General features: G+C 41.9%; 2 protein-coding genes, 1 long non-coding RNA gene and 1 other non-coding gene across 4 annotated transcripts in view; 1 reads left to right on the top strand and 3 right to left on the bottom strand.

The window, feature by feature from the left end:
* The first annotated feature begins 214 nt into the window (after positions 1-214).
* On the top strand, positions 215-11,275 carry Cnot11 (CCR4-NOT transcription complex subunit 11). The gene is made up of 7 exons (XM_010637124.3): positions 215-754; positions 2,785-2,949; positions 4,868-5,020; positions 6,888-7,090; positions 8,258-8,460; positions 10,017-10,113; positions 10,191-11,275. Exons 1-7 carry the CDS (start codon positions 517-519, stop codon positions 10,386-10,388), a joined length of 1,257 nt encoding a protein of 418 aa, XP_010635426.1. The 5' UTR covers positions 215-516; the 3' UTR covers positions 10,389-11,275.
* A 375-nt stretch (positions 11,276-11,650) lies between these two features.
* Positions 11,651-15,030, bottom strand: LOC104871274. The gene is made up of 3 exons (XR_782796.2): positions 14,897-15,030; positions 14,170-14,324; positions 11,651-12,849 (listed from the first exon to the last, which is right to left on the bottom strand). It is a non-coding gene; the product is annotated as an uncharacterized LOC104871274 (long non-coding RNA).
* Positions 13,978-14,092, bottom strand: LOC117285396. Its single transcript, XR_004516449.1, has one exon. It is a non-coding gene; the product is annotated as a small nucleolar RNA SNORD89 (small nucleolar RNA).
* A 1,608-nt stretch (positions 15,031-16,638) lies between the features above and the next one.
* The window catches only part of Rnf149 (ring finger protein 149), a 9,340-nt gene continuing 6,258 nt past the window's right edge, over positions 16,639-19,720 (bottom strand). Inside the window, exons 4-5 of the mRNA XM_010637140.2 lie at positions 18,214-18,310; positions 16,639-16,659 (exon numbers count right to left, since the gene is read on the bottom strand). Of these exons, the coding sequence (XP_010635442.1) occupies positions 16,639-16,659; positions 18,214-18,310 (118 nt within the window). The remainder of the gene's footprint in view (positions 16,660-18,213; positions 18,311-19,720) is intronic.

Here is a 19,720-nt window from a genome sequence, read left to right on the forward strand (position 1 = left end):
GTGCCGGGGTGTGGGGCGGGGTCGTCCGGGCGAAAGGCGCCTCCCTCCCTACCCCGATTCGGCGGGGAGCTGGGTAGCAGGGTTGCACGTCCACTCACAGCACCCAGAATCCTTCCTCTCCGCCGTGCGGGCCAGCAGCTCACCGTAGGGCTTGGCGTTTTTAGGATAGCAAGTATGGTTCATTCTGGTGAATCGCATAGGCCTGTTGGGGTCGTGATCACTGACTCCCTGAGTCCGCCCTAGTTTTAAATTATTTTTATGAATGCATACTTGCAGTACGTAGTGATTGAATTTTTCTTGGGGCTTTACTACTGGTACATAATACGTCTGAACCGCTCCCATTTTGAAATGTCAAAGGAGCAACAGAGGTTACAATTAGGAAGCTGAAGGCGTTTTTGGGTTGAAGCAGATGTAAGGACTTCTCGGCCGCTTTCCGTGGCGTGTTACAGTGTGATGAGGGCTTGAGTCTCGAATTCACGTCTCAGCCAACGAGTGTCCCTGGACATTGTGCACAGTATGCAGCTTTGGGGAGATCAGACCTTCGTTGGGTGTGAGGATGGCCTGCTGTTTTGCGGTGTTGGGATCAAACTCAGAATCTCCGGCGTGCTAGGCAATGGTATAGCCAGGTGCTGTGCCTCTAAGCTGCTCCCCAGCCCGAGGCTCCTTATTCTCAACCCAAACAGCAGATGCGCGCACAGATGGGATAGTAAGAGGACCCGGAGACTGACCTGCCTCAGCGTAGTGAAGGGAGCAGGTAATGGGTGGGAAACATCTTGATCATACATCCTTAGCCAGGGCAAGAAGGGGCAGACCATTGAGGTAGCAGGTTTGGAGGTAACACCAGGGTTTTTGGTGGCACAGGAAAGCTTCTGCATTAGAAGCTAGGAAATGTTATTACCCCTCTGGATCTAAAGTAGTCTCTGCTTTTCTGTGCTGCCTCTGAGAAGGAAAGCCTTTGTGTTGGACTGAGATGGTGGGGGATTAGAGATCATTCACCTGGACTTCAAGAGGTTTACGACTGCCCACAAGGCCAATGCATCAGCAAGGTCGGTGGTCAAAACCTGCCTCTGAGGGTGCTTGTATTGGGACAGCATGGGATTTAGGTCAGAAGCCCACGAGTTCTGAAGGACAGGTTAGGCAGAGTAATTCTGTCATAAAGTCTTTCTCAAATGGGTGAGTGTTAAACCTACATCTATAAAAAAAAATTGTAAAATTTGAAGGGGAGAGGAGGCAGTTGCCAGAGAAGGAATCCATGAATTTGTTAACTCTGTGCACCTGTTTCTTCACCTTAAACTGCAGACACTAGTAATCCCTAGCTGGTAGAGTTGTAATATTTATTTTTTTATGTTTAAGTTTTTGTTTTTGGTATGAGGGATCGAACTCGGGACCTTGCACTTGGGAGGCAGGCGGAGGAACCACTGAGCTAAATCCCTGGCTAGAGTTGTAATAAGTATTCTCCATTATTATCATTTCCATTATTAAAGTAGGCAAGAAAGGTGCTTAAATACACATGAAAAGGTGATACCAATATCAGCACTCCCCTGCTAGGGCTTCTATTACTGTATTTTTAGGGTGAGCATCTAATGGGTGTATGTTATGTATGTTTTTGTGTGTAGTGGTGGAGACTGAACCCAGAGCTTCCAGCAGGCTAGGCAAGCACTTTACCACTGAGCTACATCTTCAGCCTCATGGCTGTATTTGTAGAAAGTTTATTGGATGACTCTGAGCAGAGTTAGGATCGAGGACGTATTTGGAAGTAAGAAAGATGGCTTCCGAATGCTTGCGGTCTTGTTGGGGAAGTAAACATAATCATAACAGCATGTTAAAGGCTGTACTAGATGTGAGGTACAAGATACTCGTAACAGAGGAACAAACTGTGGAGCTCAAGGTTCCTAGAGTAGTGTAGTGATATTTTCGCTGGATATTGACTAGTGGGGTAGGAGCGAAAGATGTGATTCTACCAGGTATTGTTAAAGAATTGGGTGTATTCAGAGTTGAGGGATTTTGTCCACAGGGAGCACAGAGTAAGTACATAAATGGGAAGGGAACTGAAGTGAGATTAAGAAGGCAGGTGAGCACTAGGCTGTAGAAGTTTTGGTTTAACTGTGTAAGCAAGTCAAGTGCTATGATCGTATTTGTATTCTAGACAGTGGTTAGGGGCAGCAGAGACTGGATGGTGGATTGGTAGGGATCAGAATTGAGATGATACAACCTTGACCACAGCCAATGAAAAAGAGAATTAAACAATAGAAACAGACTAGCAGAAAGTCCAAGCTGCAGCCCAAATAAGAGGGGCACTGGGCTGGGTCTGAGGGACTTTGTTAGATGGAGTCTGAGTCAGTAGGTAGTGAAGGCATGGTTTAATGTGGTCCAAAAGGGAACTCTCAGCCCTGTGGGAAGGTATCCTGGGCTGTGTCCTGAAGGAGGTGCTGTGTGTATCTCCATGGATTGCTTCCTTTCCTACTTTACACAGTCACTGTCTCAGGACTGAGTGCTCAACTTCCTATAGCTTTTTGCTTCATATGTAAGCTTTGCTGAAATTGAGGAACTTTAGGAAACAAAGTTTTTAAGTTATCCAAACCTTGAATTTCAATGATAGTGGCAGATTGTAGGATTTCAAATGATACATTGAATTACAGAGTTCATAAATTATGTTTTTAATGGAAGCAGTTTAGGTTTTAAAGTACATAGGTTGACACAGCAAGTAGCAAATGCTAATTTTACCAGTGAAATTAAATTTTAAAAGTAAGCATTGGAGAAATTGCTACCCATTTCTGTTCACAGGATTTTTACCTCCTATAACTCCACCGGAGAAGTTTTTTCTTTCCCAGCTGATGCTGGCACCCCCAAGGGAGCTCTTCAAAAAGACTCCTCGCCAGATTGCGCTGATGGATGTGGGAAACATGGGCCAGTCGGTGGACATCAGCGGGCTCCAGTTAGCCTTGGCTGGTAAGGAGCAGTCAGCTTTGGGCTTTCTCATTTGTGCTTACAATGTGCTACTTTGTAACATTCATCTTGCTGAGGTTAAGATCTTTCATTAAAAAAGACCTTTCAGTACTGGATTCAGTGGAGGTCTCTTCATTTTTTGGTCTCTTTTTCTTAATACTCTTATGGCATATAAATTCCTGACAGGCTGGGCATGGTAGTACACAATTCTAACTCCAGTGCCCTGGGAGGTTGAGGCAGGAAGATCACAAGTTTGACTTCAGCCTTAGCAACATAGAGGCTTTGTGTCAAAATAATAAAAAAAGGGCTGGGGATGTAGCCAGTGTGAAAGCCCTGGGTTAAATCACCAGTACTGCAAAATACATAAATAAAATTTCTGGGGCCGGAGATTTAGCTCAGTGGTTCCACTGCCTGCCTCACAAGTGTAAGGACCCCAGTTCGATCCCTGGTACCAAAAAAAAAAAAAAAATTTCTGGTAGATGGGGATTTAGCTCAATGGCCCTATGCTTGCTTTGCAAGTGCAAGGTCATGAGTTTGATCCCTGGTACCAAAAAAAATTTCTGGCAAACTAGTTTTACCACACAATATGCCAATTTAAAATTTTTCCCGGTCCATAGTATGTTATCTAATTTTTGCACTTCCATAACCTGAGATGAAAAATGGCATTGATGTAATGTTACCATTTTTCTTATTAAATAATGAACAAGGTTGATCATGTCAAATATCTAAGGCTTCCACCATTTTTTTTTTTTTTTTTTTTTTTTTTGGTACTGTGGATTGAACTCAGGACCTTGTGCTTGCCAGGCAGGTGTGGCACGACTGAACTGTAATACAGGCCTGACATACATCTTTCCATATGCCTTTGGCCATTTTTCCTTTGGGTTGATAGTCTTTAATCAGGAATTTAACCTTCTATTTTTAAAATGAAAGATCTGAAACAGTACTTCTTAAAACATGCATTTACATTGTAAGGAATTGAAATAAAGTCAACCTAGAGCAGTTGCCGTCCAGGCTAAGAAATGGGATGTGCCGGGCATGGTTGCACACATCTGTAGTCCCAGCTACTGGGGAGGTCAAAAACAGCCATGGACAACACAGCAAGACCCTGGTTTCAAAACTAAACCAAACCACACCAGTGACTCCCTGTATTTCTCTTCCTTTTCCTTAACTTTTGTGATAATCAGTTATGCACGCCTGTAGTGTCGTGGTGTACACCACTGCACTTTATATGTATGGAATCATACTATATATATTTTTTTGGTACCAGGGATTGAACTCGGGTCCTTGTGCTTGCCAGGCAGCTAAATCTCAGGTCCACATACTAGTCTTTTATTTCTTTGGCTATCTATTGAGAGATGGCTGTTGCAGCATGTCATGCATTTGTTACCTTTCATTGCTGTTGCCCATTCATATAATGGAACATCAAGTCTATACAGACATAACATTGCTATGAACATTTCTGTACATTATTCTATGGTACATGTGAAAGTGTTTCTAGAAGAAAGATAGGCACTTGTAGGTGGTGGTAAATTGTTTTCCAAAGTTGCATTTTCATTCCCCCCAGCAGTTATGGGTTACCTTATAGCCATCACCATTTTATGCCAGATTTGTTATTTTTTGCCAGTCAGGTGGGTAATAGTGTCTTCTGTTGTAACTGAACTTTGCCTAGTTCCTGACATCTTTTCCAGGTATTCATTGGCCATTTATAAAAAATTTGTTTTTTTTAAATGCCTGTTAAAGCATTAGTCTGTTTTTTCCAATGAGATGTTAGTTTTTAGGAATGAGAAAACTTATTTTGTATGCACAGAGAATCTAGCCCTTTGTTTTTGTGTTACAGGCACATACCCCAGTTAGTAACGTGTCTTTTCACTTCCCTTATGGTGTTAACTTTTAAATGTCTCCCATTTTAACTTTTTTTCAGAACGCCAGTCGGAACTGCCAACGCAGAGTAAAGCCAGCTTCCCTAGTATTCTTAGTGATCCAGACCCAGATTCTTCTAATTCTGGATTTGACAGCTCAGTGGCTTCTCGGATCACAGAATCTTTGGTCAGTGGACCCAAACCACCTATCGAAAGTAGGTGTATATATAAATTCATTTTACACTATTCATTAGTATCCCCTAAAACCTTTCAGTTTTAGAAATCTTGTATTTTCATTGCTAAACTTGAATTTAATGTGAAACTTCCTAAGATAGTGTATAATAGAAATGCCCAGTGAAAACTTATTTTTTAAAAAAATTAAACACAAATTTATTGTATTTATCATAAGCATAGCCTGCAGGTATAAATTCTTGATTTTACTGAAATCTATTTTTGAAGCTAATTACCTAAAAAGAAGGTAGTTTATACCTCTTTAATAATCTTATCACTATCTTTTCCGCTTGAAAGTTTTACAGATTTTAGAGCTCTTAATTATTTTAAGTCAAAGAAACACTTATTGAGCTTAAGATAATGTAGCTGTCTCTCTTGGTTCTGCAGCCACCCACTTAGACTGACGGTGATGGTGTGCTGCTGCTCAGTGATAGCATGCTGCCTGGACCACAGGTCACTGGGAGTCCGAAATGTCATTGCCTTTTCGTACCATTTGGTTTACACTAGAGCTTTGGCATAAGTAGTCAGTCACAAGTGCCTGCAGGTCTGTGGTATGTGACAGCTTCTATTCAGTACAGTATTTGCTCAGGCACAACTCTGAATTGCCTGGGTCACCAGGAAGGCACATGTGAAGCACATCAGTCAGAATGAGTCTGGCCACACCTCAGGCTCACACAAGGAGCACTTCCCATTGTGGGCTGAAGACTTATTTTCCCTTTGTAAGTGGTCTGAAGGGAGTCTGACGCTGGTCAAGAAAAGGCAGTGCATGGTAAGGTGATGAGAGTCTGAGGATTTTTGGCCAGAAAGCAGGTGATGGCAGTAAATAATAATCTCTACTTTGGCAGGAATAAGCCACCACTGCCCTCTGGAAACCACAATTAGATGTGACATTGATTCAGTAGAGGTTGGAACCTACTGGAGTTCATTTTAGTGGGAGTGTCACATTATCAGGTGTTCTTTTTTCCCCCCCAGTACCAGGGATTAAACTGAGGACCTCGTGCTTACCAGACAGGCACAGCACCACTGAGCTAAATCCCTGGCCCCACATCAGCTTTGTTTTATAAAATAGCTTAACTAGTCCCTTCACTCTCCTGTTGTACTTTTGTTTCATTAAAATACCACGCATGCCTGTGATCCTAGCACTTGAGGCTGAGGCAGGATTGTTGCAAGTTTGAGACCAGCCTGGGCGACATAGTGAGTTCCAGAGCAGTCTCAACTACATAGTGAGACCCTGTCTCAAAAAACAAAGCAAAACAAAACAAAAAAAAAATAGATATGGTATCATAGCACTTCAACATTCATGAATTATTCTGTATTCATTTGAAAATGTCAAAAAAGTGAACACATGTATGTACTTCTGTCATTTCATCATATAATTTGTCACTTCAGTGTTATAAGCGAAGTATAAACGCTAGTGGTCTTGGAATGAATACTAGTGGCAACTAAGAATAGACTGAGTAAAGACACAGAGCATCTCATCTCATCAAAGACTTACTCATTGAGCAGTGGGCACGTTTGAATTAAAAGCTGTCAGATCATGGCTACATTTTATTCTCTCGCCAAAAAGTAATAGGCTTAGCCTCTGGCATGGTGCTCATACAGTTTTCTTGTATTCCTGTTTGTATTCTGAATGAAACCCTTTCAGTAGCGTTCCTACTTCTAAGTGTGGGTTTTTTGTGTTTGGTACTGGGGATCAAACTTGGGACCTTGTGCTTGCAAGGCAGGCAGGAGCACAACTGAGCTAAATCCCCGGCCCTTTAAGTGTTTTATACTCCATGAAGTGAAATGCATGTGAGATGCATACACATGTTTGCTCAGAGAAGCAGTCATACACCACTACTTTTATTACAGGCCATTTTCGCCCAGAATTTATCCGTCCACCTCCTCCGCTGCATATTTGTGAAGATGAACTGGCTTGGCTCAATCCCACAGAGCCCGACCATGCGATTCAGTGGGATAAGTCCATGTGTGTTAAGAATAGCACCGGGGTAGAGATCAAGCGAATCATGGCCAAAGCCTTCAAAAGCCCTCTATCGTCTCCCCAGCAAACACAGGTTTGTGGGTATTACAGGCTTTTTTAAAAAATCCATCAGTTATTTTTGTTTTCCATAGTGATAAATGAGCAGTAAATGAAAATACTGCAGGCACGAGCTGGCAGTAGGAAATCTCAAAGGTGTCTGGACCCCTGAAGCTCAGTTTTGGTATTTTAGCTCTGCTGGGGCAAGAGGTCTGAAGATTTAAAATATTCCAACTTTGGTTCTTGAAGTTTTCTCTGGGAGAGATGGATTGTGGAGGGGGGGTTCTCACTTTTGGGGCCCCACCCAGCTGTGTGCAGCAAGCACTATATGTGACCTTGCATATGAGTGGGATGGTAAACTTGGAAATTGAGCCCAGCACACAGCTGGCTGGTGGGGTCTGACAGAAGTTTCTGCTTTGAGAACCGCATTCAGTCTGCACATTTTAAAGTGAGAACTAGGAGAGAGAAACAGCTCCAATCCAGTTTATCCTCAAAAATATTTAGTAGACCCCTCTGAAACAGGAAGAGAGCGTAGAAAGTTTGAAAGGAGATTCATTTGGCCAAAAAAGTATTTCTGAGGATATCTGCAATTGTAAGGCATAGGTGTGATTGAGTGTCAAGCACCACAGGGGTGACTTATAGCACCCTAAGGGGGTATTTCTTTTCTCTACTTGGGTAGGTTGGGGCTATTGTTACTGCTGTCTCCTAATTCTCTGTAGTTTGGGGGAGAACTTGTTGGTAATTAGATGACTCTTGATTTGTCTCTCTCTCTCTTTTTTTTTTTGGTACCAGGGATAGAACTCAGGACCTTGCAGGCCAGATTACTTTTGTTTCTTTTGGTACCCGTTATCAAACTCGAGTCCTTAGGCTTACAAGGCAGGCAGCAGCACCACTAGCTAAATCCCACGACCCCCAGATTACTTTTGATTATTACTTTTGATTTCAATAGATAATAGGTGAAACAGTTCCACAGAGAGCTAGGGGATGATACATTGTTGTCCTCAGACAATACTGTATCTAACCATACAGTATGCAGTTCAGTTTCTTATCCAAGAGGAGGAATTGCCAGTGGATTTGTAAATTGTGTTGTATGTTTCAAATCTAAATGTCAAGATATGACTGATGGGTTTGAAGAAACTTTGCCTTCTGGAAGAAAATTGCCAGTTTGACTCAACCTTTTCTTTCAAAATCTGGTTTACTTTAGCTCCTTGGTGAGTTGGAGAAAGACCCCAAACTTGTTTATCATATTGGCCTCACTCCAGCCAAACTTCCAGACCTAGTGGAAAACAACCCTCTGGTTGCAATAGAAATGCTGCTGAAATTAATGCAGTCCAGCCAGATCACCGAGTACTTCTCTGTCCTGGTCAATATGGACATGTCCTTACACTCAATGGAAGTTGTAAATCGGTAAGTGTTACTACTCCTTCACCTATGTGTAGACACATCCTGATGATTAATGGCCAGGAGGGAAAAGCTGTAGCATTTTTTCCTGCTCTTTAGTCTCAGATGACCCATTAAGGAGATATGTGAGCCTCACGTTCAGGGCCTGTGAATTTAGCATCCGTTAGGAAGAACTCAGGCTAGGATTCCAACATACTCCATGTTTATAAGAATAAATGAGACGGGCCGGGGATTTAGCTCAGTGGTTTGCTCGCCTGCCTTGCAAGCGCAAGGGCCCGAGTTCAATCCCTGGTACCTGGTACTGGTACCAAAAAAAAAAAAGCCAGGTGTAGTGGTGCACGCCTGTAATCCCAGCACTTGGGAGGCTGAGACAGGAGGATCACTGTGAGTTCGAGACCAGCCTGGGCTATATAGTGAGTTCCAGGTCAGTCTCAACTACATAGTGAGACCCTCTCTCAAAAAATGAAAATAAATAAATAAATAAAATAAAATAAAATAAAATAAAAAATAAATAAATGAGGGCTGGGAATTTAGCTCGTTGGTGGTGCTGCCTGCCTTGAAAGTGCAAGGTCCAGAGTTCGATTCCCAGACCCCCCGCCAAGAGTAAATGAATGAATACTTAATTATCCTGTTAAGAATAAATTAAACTTGGGCCGGTGATTTAGCTCAGTGGTTCCACTGCCTGCCTTGCAAGCACAAGGGCCTGAGTTCAATCTCCAGTACCAAAAAATAAAAAATAAATTAAACTTAATTGCTGAAATTTGTTTCCATATAATTAAAATCATCTGCACTCTTAGGTATTCTATTTACTTTATCTTTCAGACTAACTGCTGTAGCATGGAAAAGGACAGGGCTTCCTTTTTAGATCCTGTCTCATTACTTTGCTGTCACTGGCCATCAGAAAAGGGTGCATTTCCTTACTTCCAGGCTCTGGACATTGCCTGCATATATTACATTTTCTTTACATTTGTGTTTTCAGTAAATTACAGATTACATGGCCTTGAAGGGGCTCATGTGGGAGCCTCGAGTGCCAGGCAAGTACAGTTAGCAGTTTTTGAACACTTTGTTGTAAGTTGGAAATTTTTTTTGCGGGGGTGGTATTGAGGATAGAACACAGGGCCTTCTGCATGCTAGATAAGGACTGTTACCACTGAGCTACATCCTCAGCCCTTTTTAATTTTATACTCAGAGACATATGCTCAAATTATTGCTTAACACATTCCCTCTGCCTTGAACCACTGGTCTTTTTAAGAAGCTGCTGGATGGGACAGTCATGCACAACCACTAGTGGTTCAAGCTCCCCAGCGGTAAGACAATTGAATTATGGCCCTGTCATGAACATGTTAGTATCTGCATTGTATAGTGCTAAGTATAGACTTAAAAAAAACAGAAGTGTCACTAATGAGTAAGTGGCTGTTGGTTTGGGGTTTATGTCCCAAGAATATGTAAGTAAAACTAGAAAATTGGGACCAGATACAAGAAATTTTCACCAGATGATCAACAGGTAGCTTTTTATGCTATGGTAGCAAAACTAACAGCACCATTTTTCTTTTATGCAACAGACTAACTACAGCTGTTGATCTACCTCCTGAATTTATTCACCTTTATATATCAAATTGCATCTCTACTTGTGAACAAATTAAGGATAAGTATATGCAGGTAATAAAAGTTTCTGTGAGTTTCATAAATACCTATTAGGAAAATGAGTAAACTAAAACTCGTGTTTTCTTTTTCAGAATCGTTTGGTGCGTCTTGTGTGTGTCTTTCTCCAGTCCTTGATTCGTAACAAAATTATTAATGTGCAGGACTTGTTTATCGAAGTGCAGGCTTTCTGTATAGAATTCAGTAGGATACGAGAAGCTGCAGGTCTGTTCCGGTTGTTGAAGACATTGGATACTGGGGAAACACCTTCGGAGACCAAAATGTCAAAATAATACCTCATTAGAAGTACCCTACCCTATTCATCGTTCAACTGTATTGTGCTTAGTTTTTAAAACTTGAATTTTTTAAAATTCAAGAGTGGATTGCTTGCTCTAATACATATACATTTATGTACTTAAAGCAAAAATGTTTTTCCAGGATGACTTTTTCCTATAGATGAACTTTTGTAAGGACCTAGGAAAATGTCTTTTAAGTGTCTTGCTGATGACTGTCCGTAGTGGACCCCTAATCTCCAAAAATACTGAAAGAAAGGAGGTGATTCTTTTCTTATTCCTTTTTTGTGGTAGCACTAAAGAACAAATTGCCTGCTTTTGGTTAAAAGGCAAGATACAGGGTTCTTATAAATCAGAAATCCTTTCCTAAGGTTCCAGTGTTAAAGACATTTTAAGAATTTGTGATATTTTGCTTGTGGTGGTGACAGCAGTTGGGTGTAGCTCTTGCCATCTCATGAAGAAGCCTGAACCAAGACTGCACTTGTAACTATCCTGCTTTTTGTGGGGACTTTTAATTAATAGAACACAGAATAAAAATGTCTCCCGGGCCTTTTCTAAATACAGGAGCCTTCAGGAACCTTTTCTATTTTCTTTTTTTTTTTGGCACTGGGAATCAAACTCTTGGTGGCGGAATCACTGAGCTAAAATCCCTGGTCCAGGAACCTTTTCTAGCATTTTTTCTTTCTTTATTTCCCCACTCGAGATAATACTGTTACTAGCCATTTTTTGGTCTTAATTTTAAGGAAAAAGATGAGTATTTGGGAGGTGGTGTTGCCCCCAGGAGCCCATTGCCCGTGGGGTGGTTGGAGATGAGAGCAGGGTGGTGCCTGGCTGTCATCCTCTGACTTTGGATAACAGTGCCTTCCATTAAAGTTCTTTATTATCAACTCTTCTTTTTTTCTTTTTCTTTTTTGTACCGGGGATCGAACTCAGGACCTTGCACTTACTTGTGAGGCAGGTGGCCACACCACTGAGCTAAAAATTGCTGCCCATCAACTCTTTTTTTACTTGAAGAAATCATGAAAAGATTCCTTTTGCAGAGGTACTTCCAAAGCACATTTACAGAGAAGTAACCTGTGGAGAAAACCCTGAGAAAGCAGTATTTGAGACTGATAAGATCTAGATCTTGGTGGGCATGGTGGCACACACCTGTAATCCCAGCACTTGGGAGGCTGAGGCAGGAGGATCACTCTTGAGTTTGAGACCAGCCTGGACTAGATAGTTCCAGGTCAGTCTCAAATGCATAGTGAGACCCTGTCTCAAAAGACAACAAAAAAAACTACATCTTGGTTATTCTTAGGAAAGTAAGGGTTTGTATATTTGCTTGGAGGAAATACGGTAATGACATAATATGCCCATGTAACAGGAAGAATGCCTTCGAGTGACTAAAAGGATAGCAATAAGGCTGATCTCTTAATGCAGAAAAGCATGCACCTCTTGTGCAGATTAGCACTAATAAGGAACACTTGTAGAGTGGTAATTTCAGTGATGGCCATTGCTGGGAAACAGTCCCATCTTAAGGTTTCATGCCCGATGGATTCTTGAGCAAAATACAATGCAGAACTGCAGGCCAACAGCACACTAACTTGTGCTTGAGTGCCAGCGTCTCTGCGTTCGCTCAGGACAGGGCATAGCACTTCACTGTGCTCAGGGGCCACTTAAGAGTGAAGCTACCAAAAAAGTACAAAAACATAAAGCATGGCACTACGACAAGTAAAAGGATGCTTGAGTGAAGTGCAGCGCCCCCTTGTTCAAACTCTGGAATGTGTTTTTGTCCCCATTACTGCCAGAAACCTAAAACTAAATGTTGAGCAACTCAAATTTTCACTGCTCTGCACATATCTGCAAAAGGGTTGCATGTGATACGTGGGGATCATAAATTTTGGACAAATTCTCAAACAGGAACTGCAAATACAATAAGGAGGATATGAGGCAAGTGCCTGAAAGATTACTTACAGAGTAATAGCTGGAGGAATAGAGAACATTTTATAAATAAAAGTTATAACATCACCAAGCAGGTTTTTTATTTTTGGTGCAGTGTCAGGAATTAAACTCGGGGGCTCACATATGCCAGGCAAACTGAGCTATGTTCCCAGTCTTAATTTTTGGACAGGGTCTTAAAGTTGTCCAGGCTGGACTTGAACTTACATCCTTCTGCCTCGGCCTCCCAAGTAGATGAGTCCAGCACAAAGTCTTGGTTAGACATAAAGACAAGCTGGACATGACACCTATATCTAGTCCAGCTACTCAAAGAGGCTGAGCCAGAAGGATCACTTGAATTCAGGAGCAGCAAAATAGCAAGACATCAAAAAAGACCATCTACCTAAAGTAAAACCATAACCCTGAGGTTTACATTGTTTTAAGTGTAATTAAACGAGTTTAACTCAGATTTTAAAAAATAACCTTGAATTCGTGGGATTTTCTTTAGTTCCAACTTCCAACTTTAACATCTTCAAATCACCTGTTGAAGAAAGAGGATAGTGATAAGTAACATCATAGAAGTTATTTCTAAAGAAATTGTCTGGGATCCTAAAAACATGAACACTCCAATAATTCCCATCAATAATATTTATTCACGTGGTCAGCTTTACAAAAATGGTATCAATTTGCTTAGCACATACTCATTTACAGCTAATTTTTAATAGCAGACTTAACATATTCTAAGTGACTCATTTTCCATGGAGAATGATACTCCTTTAAAAACATGGGGCATTGGGCTGGGAATTTATAGCATAGTGGTGCTACCAGCCGCACAAGGTCTTGAGTTTGATCCCGTAGCAAAAGGCAGGGGGGATATCTGGAAAATTAATGAACAGGAAGAACTTTTTACATATTGGAATTCTAGCAACTTCTGCTTACTAAAACTGCTGATTGTGTTTTCTATCTGGTCTTTTGTTGTTATGTAATCATTAGAGTTGATACCAGAAAATTCGCTAAGATGATCAAAAGTAATCAGCTGACAGGAAGTACTACTATTCCCTGGTTTCTCACTAGCCTACCTACCATACAGGTCCACAATTCATCAGCCTGGCGGATTTTCATAGCTTTTTATACTTTGTTCTACAAAGGGAATATCTCTGCATGGCTGATTATGACATTTCACTATTATAACAAGGAGTACAAGGACTAATATTTTGAAAATGAAATGCTGAGAAGTGTTTTTAAGACCCTAAAGTAGCAGCTCTTGAAGGTGTACCCAGGAGGCTTTTCTAACTAGCTGCTGTGTCAGAACACAAGTTACACCACAAAACTAGCTCTGCTCCAAGCCAACACCTTGAGCCTCTGGGAATCACAGAGCAGGGGGTTATACTGAGCCCACGGAAACTGCTTTTGACTAAACATCATAATCTCAAATTCTAGTTAGCAATATATGCATCCTGATTTAATTGCATACATCATTGAAAAAATAAACTTTAATGTGCTCAAAAGACACTGCTGGCAGCTCAAGCTATCTCCCAGGGGAGTTTACACTTGTATTTCATCCACACAGACACATGGCACACCTGAAGTTCTATTCATTTGACAATTCTAACTGTCCTTGGTCAGGCGCTTACTACCTGGCCTGGCCGGAAGCTTCCACCCTGGCACTACTGAGGTCAGACTGCTGTTCGCTTCAGGAGATTTTGTCATCGTGTGCCCACACAGAGAGCAAACTGTAGATGGGGACACTGCAATTCGGCCTTTTACCATCATCATTCCTCAGTAGGCACAGAGAGCAACGTCATAGGAGAGGGCCTGTGTGCTCAAGGCCCAAAGGAGCTGGCATGTGAGGAACGATTACCTGCTGGTGGGGCCTCATGTTCCCAGTTCTGTGGCTGTGTGTTTTCTGCGGGGAAACGGCATGCTGAGCAGAACAGGCTGAGTGAGGAAGCCAGGCGGGTGGGCGGGGAGACGGCAAGCTTCGGTGTCACAGACACGCCACCTCCACACTGTCACCTACAGTTTTCAAAGTTAAACACTGCTCCACTTCGTAGTGAATAAACGGCTTTCATGACAACTGTTAGACGGAAAGTGATTACTGCCATCAACAACTACACTAAATCTCGGATTTATTATACCTTTCACCTGGGACTGTTTTCCAGCAATGGCCATCACTGAAATTACCACTCTACAAGTGTGCCTTACCAATGCTAATCTGCACAAGAGGTGCATATTTTCTGCATTAAGAGATCAGCCTTGTTGCTATCCTTTTAGTCACTTGAAGTCATTCTTCCTGTTGCATGGGCTTATTAAATCGTTACTGTATTTCCTCCAAGCAAACATACAAACCCTTACTTTCCTAAGAATAACCAAGATGTAGTTTTTGGTTGTCTTTTGAGACAGGGTCTCACTATGTAGTTGAGACTGAGCTGGAGCTCACTGTAGCTCAGGCTGGTCTTGAAATCATAGTGATCCTCCTGCCTCAGCCTCCCACCCACGTGTGCCACCATGACTGGCCTCTTTATGGCTTTTTACATGTACAAGCTTCTTAAAGACAACATGCTTAGAAACCCCTGTCGGCCTCTTACCTAGCAATGCTGTGTTTTCCCCTGCGTCCTCGGCACAAGTGGCAGCACAGTGAGGCCCCACTTCACTGGTGGATGGTAATGAGGATGATGATGATAGCAGGTTGCTGCCAGTGCTTCTGTCTTCACCCAGGAACACTGCACTCAGAGTCTCACCAGAAACACTTCCAGGGCCAGACGATGCAGCTGCAGCGGGCAGTGCCCGCCCCCCCTCAGGCTCTCCCTGGGGAATTGCAACAGAAGAAAATGCTTTTTCTAAGTGATGCAAACTTTACCTTACTGTTTTGCTAATAATTCATAGCAGTTATCATTTACTTTTGACCACAAATTTGAAAAGAATCACATCCCTTCTCAAGAAGCAGCTTTCTAGCACCTATGTATTTGCTCTTTGTAAAAATCAGCATCTTCCCTTCCATATAAGCACCCTTTTAAGCTACCTCCTGACAGGGCTACTTTCCTAATCTTCTGCTTCCCTGGGGAGATGACAGGAACTGGTCCGGCCTCAGACATGATGTCTGTCATACCCAAGGCCTGGGTTGCCCTGCATCCCCAGAAGAGCGGCCCCCGCAATGCACTCCTGTCTTCCCAGACACCCCAGCAGCAAGAGGGCCTCCTGTGACAGCCCCTCCTATGTGTGACTCTTGCCATGCCGTGTCTGTGGTATGCCCTGTCCTCACCAGTCCTGGAAGTGGGGCTGTGGCTCGTCTACCTTTGTCTCCCAGAGGCCAGTTTGGATCTAATGCACCCAAGGCACCAGTGCTTGTCAGATAAACAAAAATGGTGACCAGTGCACGCTGATGGGGTTCGGGGTATGATCACCATAAGCCAGTTCGAGGGTCCTCTGGTGGGTCACTGGCACATGGGTATGAGAAAATGTGGAACTAGCATGTCATGCCATTGAGAATTTTCACTCCAAGAGGGGTCCACAGGTCTGAAAATTTATCAACCAAAGGCAAGACAAATAAATTCCTTAGCCTCAAGGTTATTACTGACTTCTAATCTTCAAAAATCAAATTAAGGAGTGGGGCGTGGTGGGGCACACTTGTAATCCCAGCACTTCAGAAAGCTGAGGCAGGAGGATTGCTGTGAGTTCAAGGCCAGCCTGGGCTACATAGTGAGTTCCAGGTCAGTCTCAACTATGTAGTGAGACTGTCTAAAAACAAAACAAAAAGCAAAAACAAAGAAACAAAACAAAACCTAAAAAACAAAAATGAAAAAACAAATCAAGCATTCTGGGAACACGTGTTCTAGCATTCTGAAATTAATGTTCTACAAATGCAACTTAACCTTACATAAAGTGAAGACTGGGTTTTTAATAGATATATGGAACTTATCTCTCAAAACAAAATCAGGATGAAAGTCTGTGAGCTAAAGTCAGGAAATTTTCTTTATACAAATGTTCAGAAATGAAGGAGGTTAAAAATTACTAATGAAGAGCTGGGTGTGGTGGTGGCGCATGCCTGTAATCCCAGCACTCAGGAGGCTGAGGCAGGAGGATCGCTGAGAGTTCGAGACCAGCCTGGGCTACATAGTGAGTTCCAGGTCAGTCTCAACTACATCGTGAAAACCTATCTCAAAAAAAAAAAAAAAAATTACTAATGAAGAAAACAATTCAGTGTGAGATTCAGTGTGTGCCTGGTGAAGGAGGAGCATCTGAAGACTTTGCCAAGAAAACGAACCATCAAGCTCCCCAAGTCCCGTCACTGAAATGCTGAGCTGTGAACGAGCTTCTGGAGCAGATGGCCTCAGACTGTCAGGGACGCAGTCTGCACCACAAGGACAGCTACAGTGGCTAACACACTCATAATGGGGACGGAATTCCTACGTCTCACTGCCGGGCAGCTTGAACCACTGGTGTGACTGTAGGTCAGGCAGCTTTTTATTAATTTTTACTATTAGTAAGACCGATAAAAACAATTAGGTCTGTTTGTACCCCCAATGGTACAAGCTGGTGGGAATATATTAAAAAGTACTAAGTGAACGTTAGGAAACTGGAGGAAAGACAGATTTTTCAGGACAGGAAAGGATGAAGAGGAGGCAGCAAGTCAGTTCTTGAATGCTGACCTCCCCCTTCCTGTGTGCTTACAGCAAGGATATCCTGGAACTCACAGCTGAGACACTACCACACAGCAGAACTCAATGGCTAAGAGTCAATGTCCAAGCACCCTGGCCACACTTGCCCTCTGAGTGTACACAAAGCCCAGACACTCTGGGCAGACCTGCAGCCTGGGAAGTAAAGGTCTTGTTCAGCAATGGTGTCAATCCCTCCATGGCACCATTATACATGCTTAAATGGCTATTAGGGCTTAAGGTGCATACAGTGAATACCACAGAAAAAATTCCCTATAGTTTCTATTGTACAATAAACCATAAAATACTAAAACTGTGTACCAATGAGAAATAAATTTGATGCTTAAATTATTTTTTTCAAAGTTTTAAATTTAAAACTATTTCTTCTTTGTACTTTGAGATATTAATAGACTGTAGTATGGAAATTCTAAAAATAATACAAAATATAACAACCCAGAAAAATCTGTTTTTTCCTGCCTTCTTTTTTGGGAAGGATAGTAGTTCAGAACTTAGACCCCAGCATTAACTTTGGTTTGAAAGCTGGACAAATTTCTCTGGTATTAAATTTTGAAACTCAGAAACAGGGAAAACTGACATTTTAAAATATTGGCTTTAGGCTGGTTGTGGTGGTGCATGCCTGTAATCCCAGCACTCGGGAGGCTGAGGCAGGAGGATCGCTGTGAGTTCGAGACCAGCCTGGGCTACATAGTGAGTTCAAGGTCAGTCTCAACTACATAGTGAGACCCTGTCTCAAACCCCCCCCCCAAAAAAGGCTTTTGTTTCCTCATGTGTAAAATTGTACCTTAAGCCAGAAAATGTATGCGGTATCTGCTGTTGCATACATTTTGATTCTTGTTTGTATAAAATTGGCTGGCATATATACATTTTGCAGTGCAGTATGCCAAAACATATTGTTCTAAGTAACTGTAAACTCTGGGAAACATCCAAGCATAGTAAACTATCATAAATTTAGTTCACTGATTTTTTTTTTGTTTTTGGTACTGGGGATTGAACTCGGGACCTCCCGCTTGCGAGGCAGGCAGCGAAGCCACTGAGCTAAACCTCCAGCCCATTTCACTGATGTATTATTGATTAAGAATTCATCTTTATTAAAGAGAACAACTTATTTAGAAAACCAAAAGGATACCAGGAATATCTCATCTGTTCCTTCTGACTTTGGTCAGTAACAAAATGAAATCACTCAGAAGAACCAGGGCAAGAGATGGGATAAAAACAGAAATGTAACAAACCCAATATCCCAGGGCTTTGATGACATCAAGTTTACACATTGGACATGTTTGGTGATCCAAAAGCCATGGGTCAATGCATGTGCTATGAAAAATATGCCTAAAAAGATTAAGTATGTGTTAATGTTTTAAAGTAAATGTTTATGTATCTTATAAAGAAGACATTCTATCAACGCACCCCTCTTTACACAGTAGCCAACATAAAATCAACAGTCTAGTTATTTAACCTGAGTTATTATCTATTCTACTTTCCACTTCCAACAGTCACAAAAGGCATAGCTTATTTCTATCTCGTGCTACGTTTTAGTTTTATGTGATTTAGTAAGTTGTTTACAAGCCTTTTGGGATTAAATGTGGCATGAACTAATATTGAGTGTCTTATGTAAGGACATAAAATGACTCAAATGGAAATAGTAACATTACCAGGGGGTAGGCTTAAAAACATTTATTTTACATCTTATATATTTTTATGCACTCTGTATTTTTCTATAATGAGCACATATCACTCTCAGAATTTTTTTTTCCTCCAGTACTGGGATCAAACTCATGACCTTGCACCTACAAGAAAGGTGTGGTGCCACGGAGCTAAATTCTCAGCCCTCTCTCAGAATTTTTATTTTTATTTATTTATTTTTTTTGAGACAGGATCTCACTATGTAATTGAGACTGACCTGGAACTATTATGTAGCCTAGGCTGGTTCTGAACTCAGAGAGATCCTCCTGCCTCAGCCTCTCGAGTGCTGGGAGCACAGGCATGCGCCAACATGCCCGGCTCTCAGAATTTTTATAAAGCATATTTTCTTTTGCCACTTTTGTCTTAGTTGGCCAAATTTTCCCTTCTATGTGACGAATGTCAGGTGTTAAGAATACGGACAGACTGGACTCACTCCTCAGCTGTGTAACTCTGAACCAGACTCTTTCCTCTCTGCACCTACACCATGGACTGCCCTGGGGGCACCACAGACTGCCCTGGGGGAATGAATACAGAAGATACACAGCACCAGGCATGGCATGTACCTAGGGACAGTTAATTATTACCACTGTCTTTTCTAGACCTTTCCTTTAAACAGAAATCTACTAGTTTGGTTAAAAGTAACAGCTCTTCATTATCTAATAGTCTAGTCCAGGGCTGGTAAACCTATAGCATGCATGCTGCAGCAGGCTGTCTGTTATCACTGAAAGCTCTAAAAGGTTTATCATCACTGGTTTGACTTATGAATCCTCAAACTAATTAAAAAAACCACACACACAGGGCACAAATACTAGTTTTATCAGGGTGTTGCACAAAGCACAGGAGCAAACTAGAGCAGAGTCAGCTAAAATCCCAATAAGGGAAGAAGGCAACATGCACAAACCCAAGCTTGAGGGTCAACACAAACCATGGCTGTTGGCACAAACCTCACGCTGCTCACCTGCACAGCATGCTGAGCAGCACTTTGAAGTCAGGAGACCTGCCTTAGACCTACAGGATTTATTTTCTACTTTGTGTGTGTGTGTGTGTGTTTTTTTT

Source organism: Fukomys damarensis, unplaced genomic scaffold, assembly GCF_012274545.1.
Source record: "Fukomys damarensis isolate Sample0158 unplaced genomic scaffold, DMR_v1.0_HiC HiC_scaffold_9, whole genome shotgun sequence".
Taxonomy (NCBI): Eukaryota; Metazoa; Chordata; class Mammalia; order Rodentia; family Bathyergidae; genus Fukomys; species Fukomys damarensis.

Coding starts and splice junctions, on each gene's coding strand:
- Cnot11 (XM_010637124.3), top strand. CDS start 517: ATGCAGCTTTGGGGAGATCAGACCTTCGTTGGGTGTGAGGATGGCCTG. Junction 5,021..6,887: donor ACCCAAACCACCTATCGAAA/GTAGGTGTATAT, acceptor CTTTTATTACAG/GCCATTTTCGCCCAGAATTT. Junction 10,114..10,190: donor TTAAGGATAAGTATATGCAG/GTAATAAAAGTT, acceptor TTTCTTTTTCAG/AATCGTTTGGTGCGTCTTGT.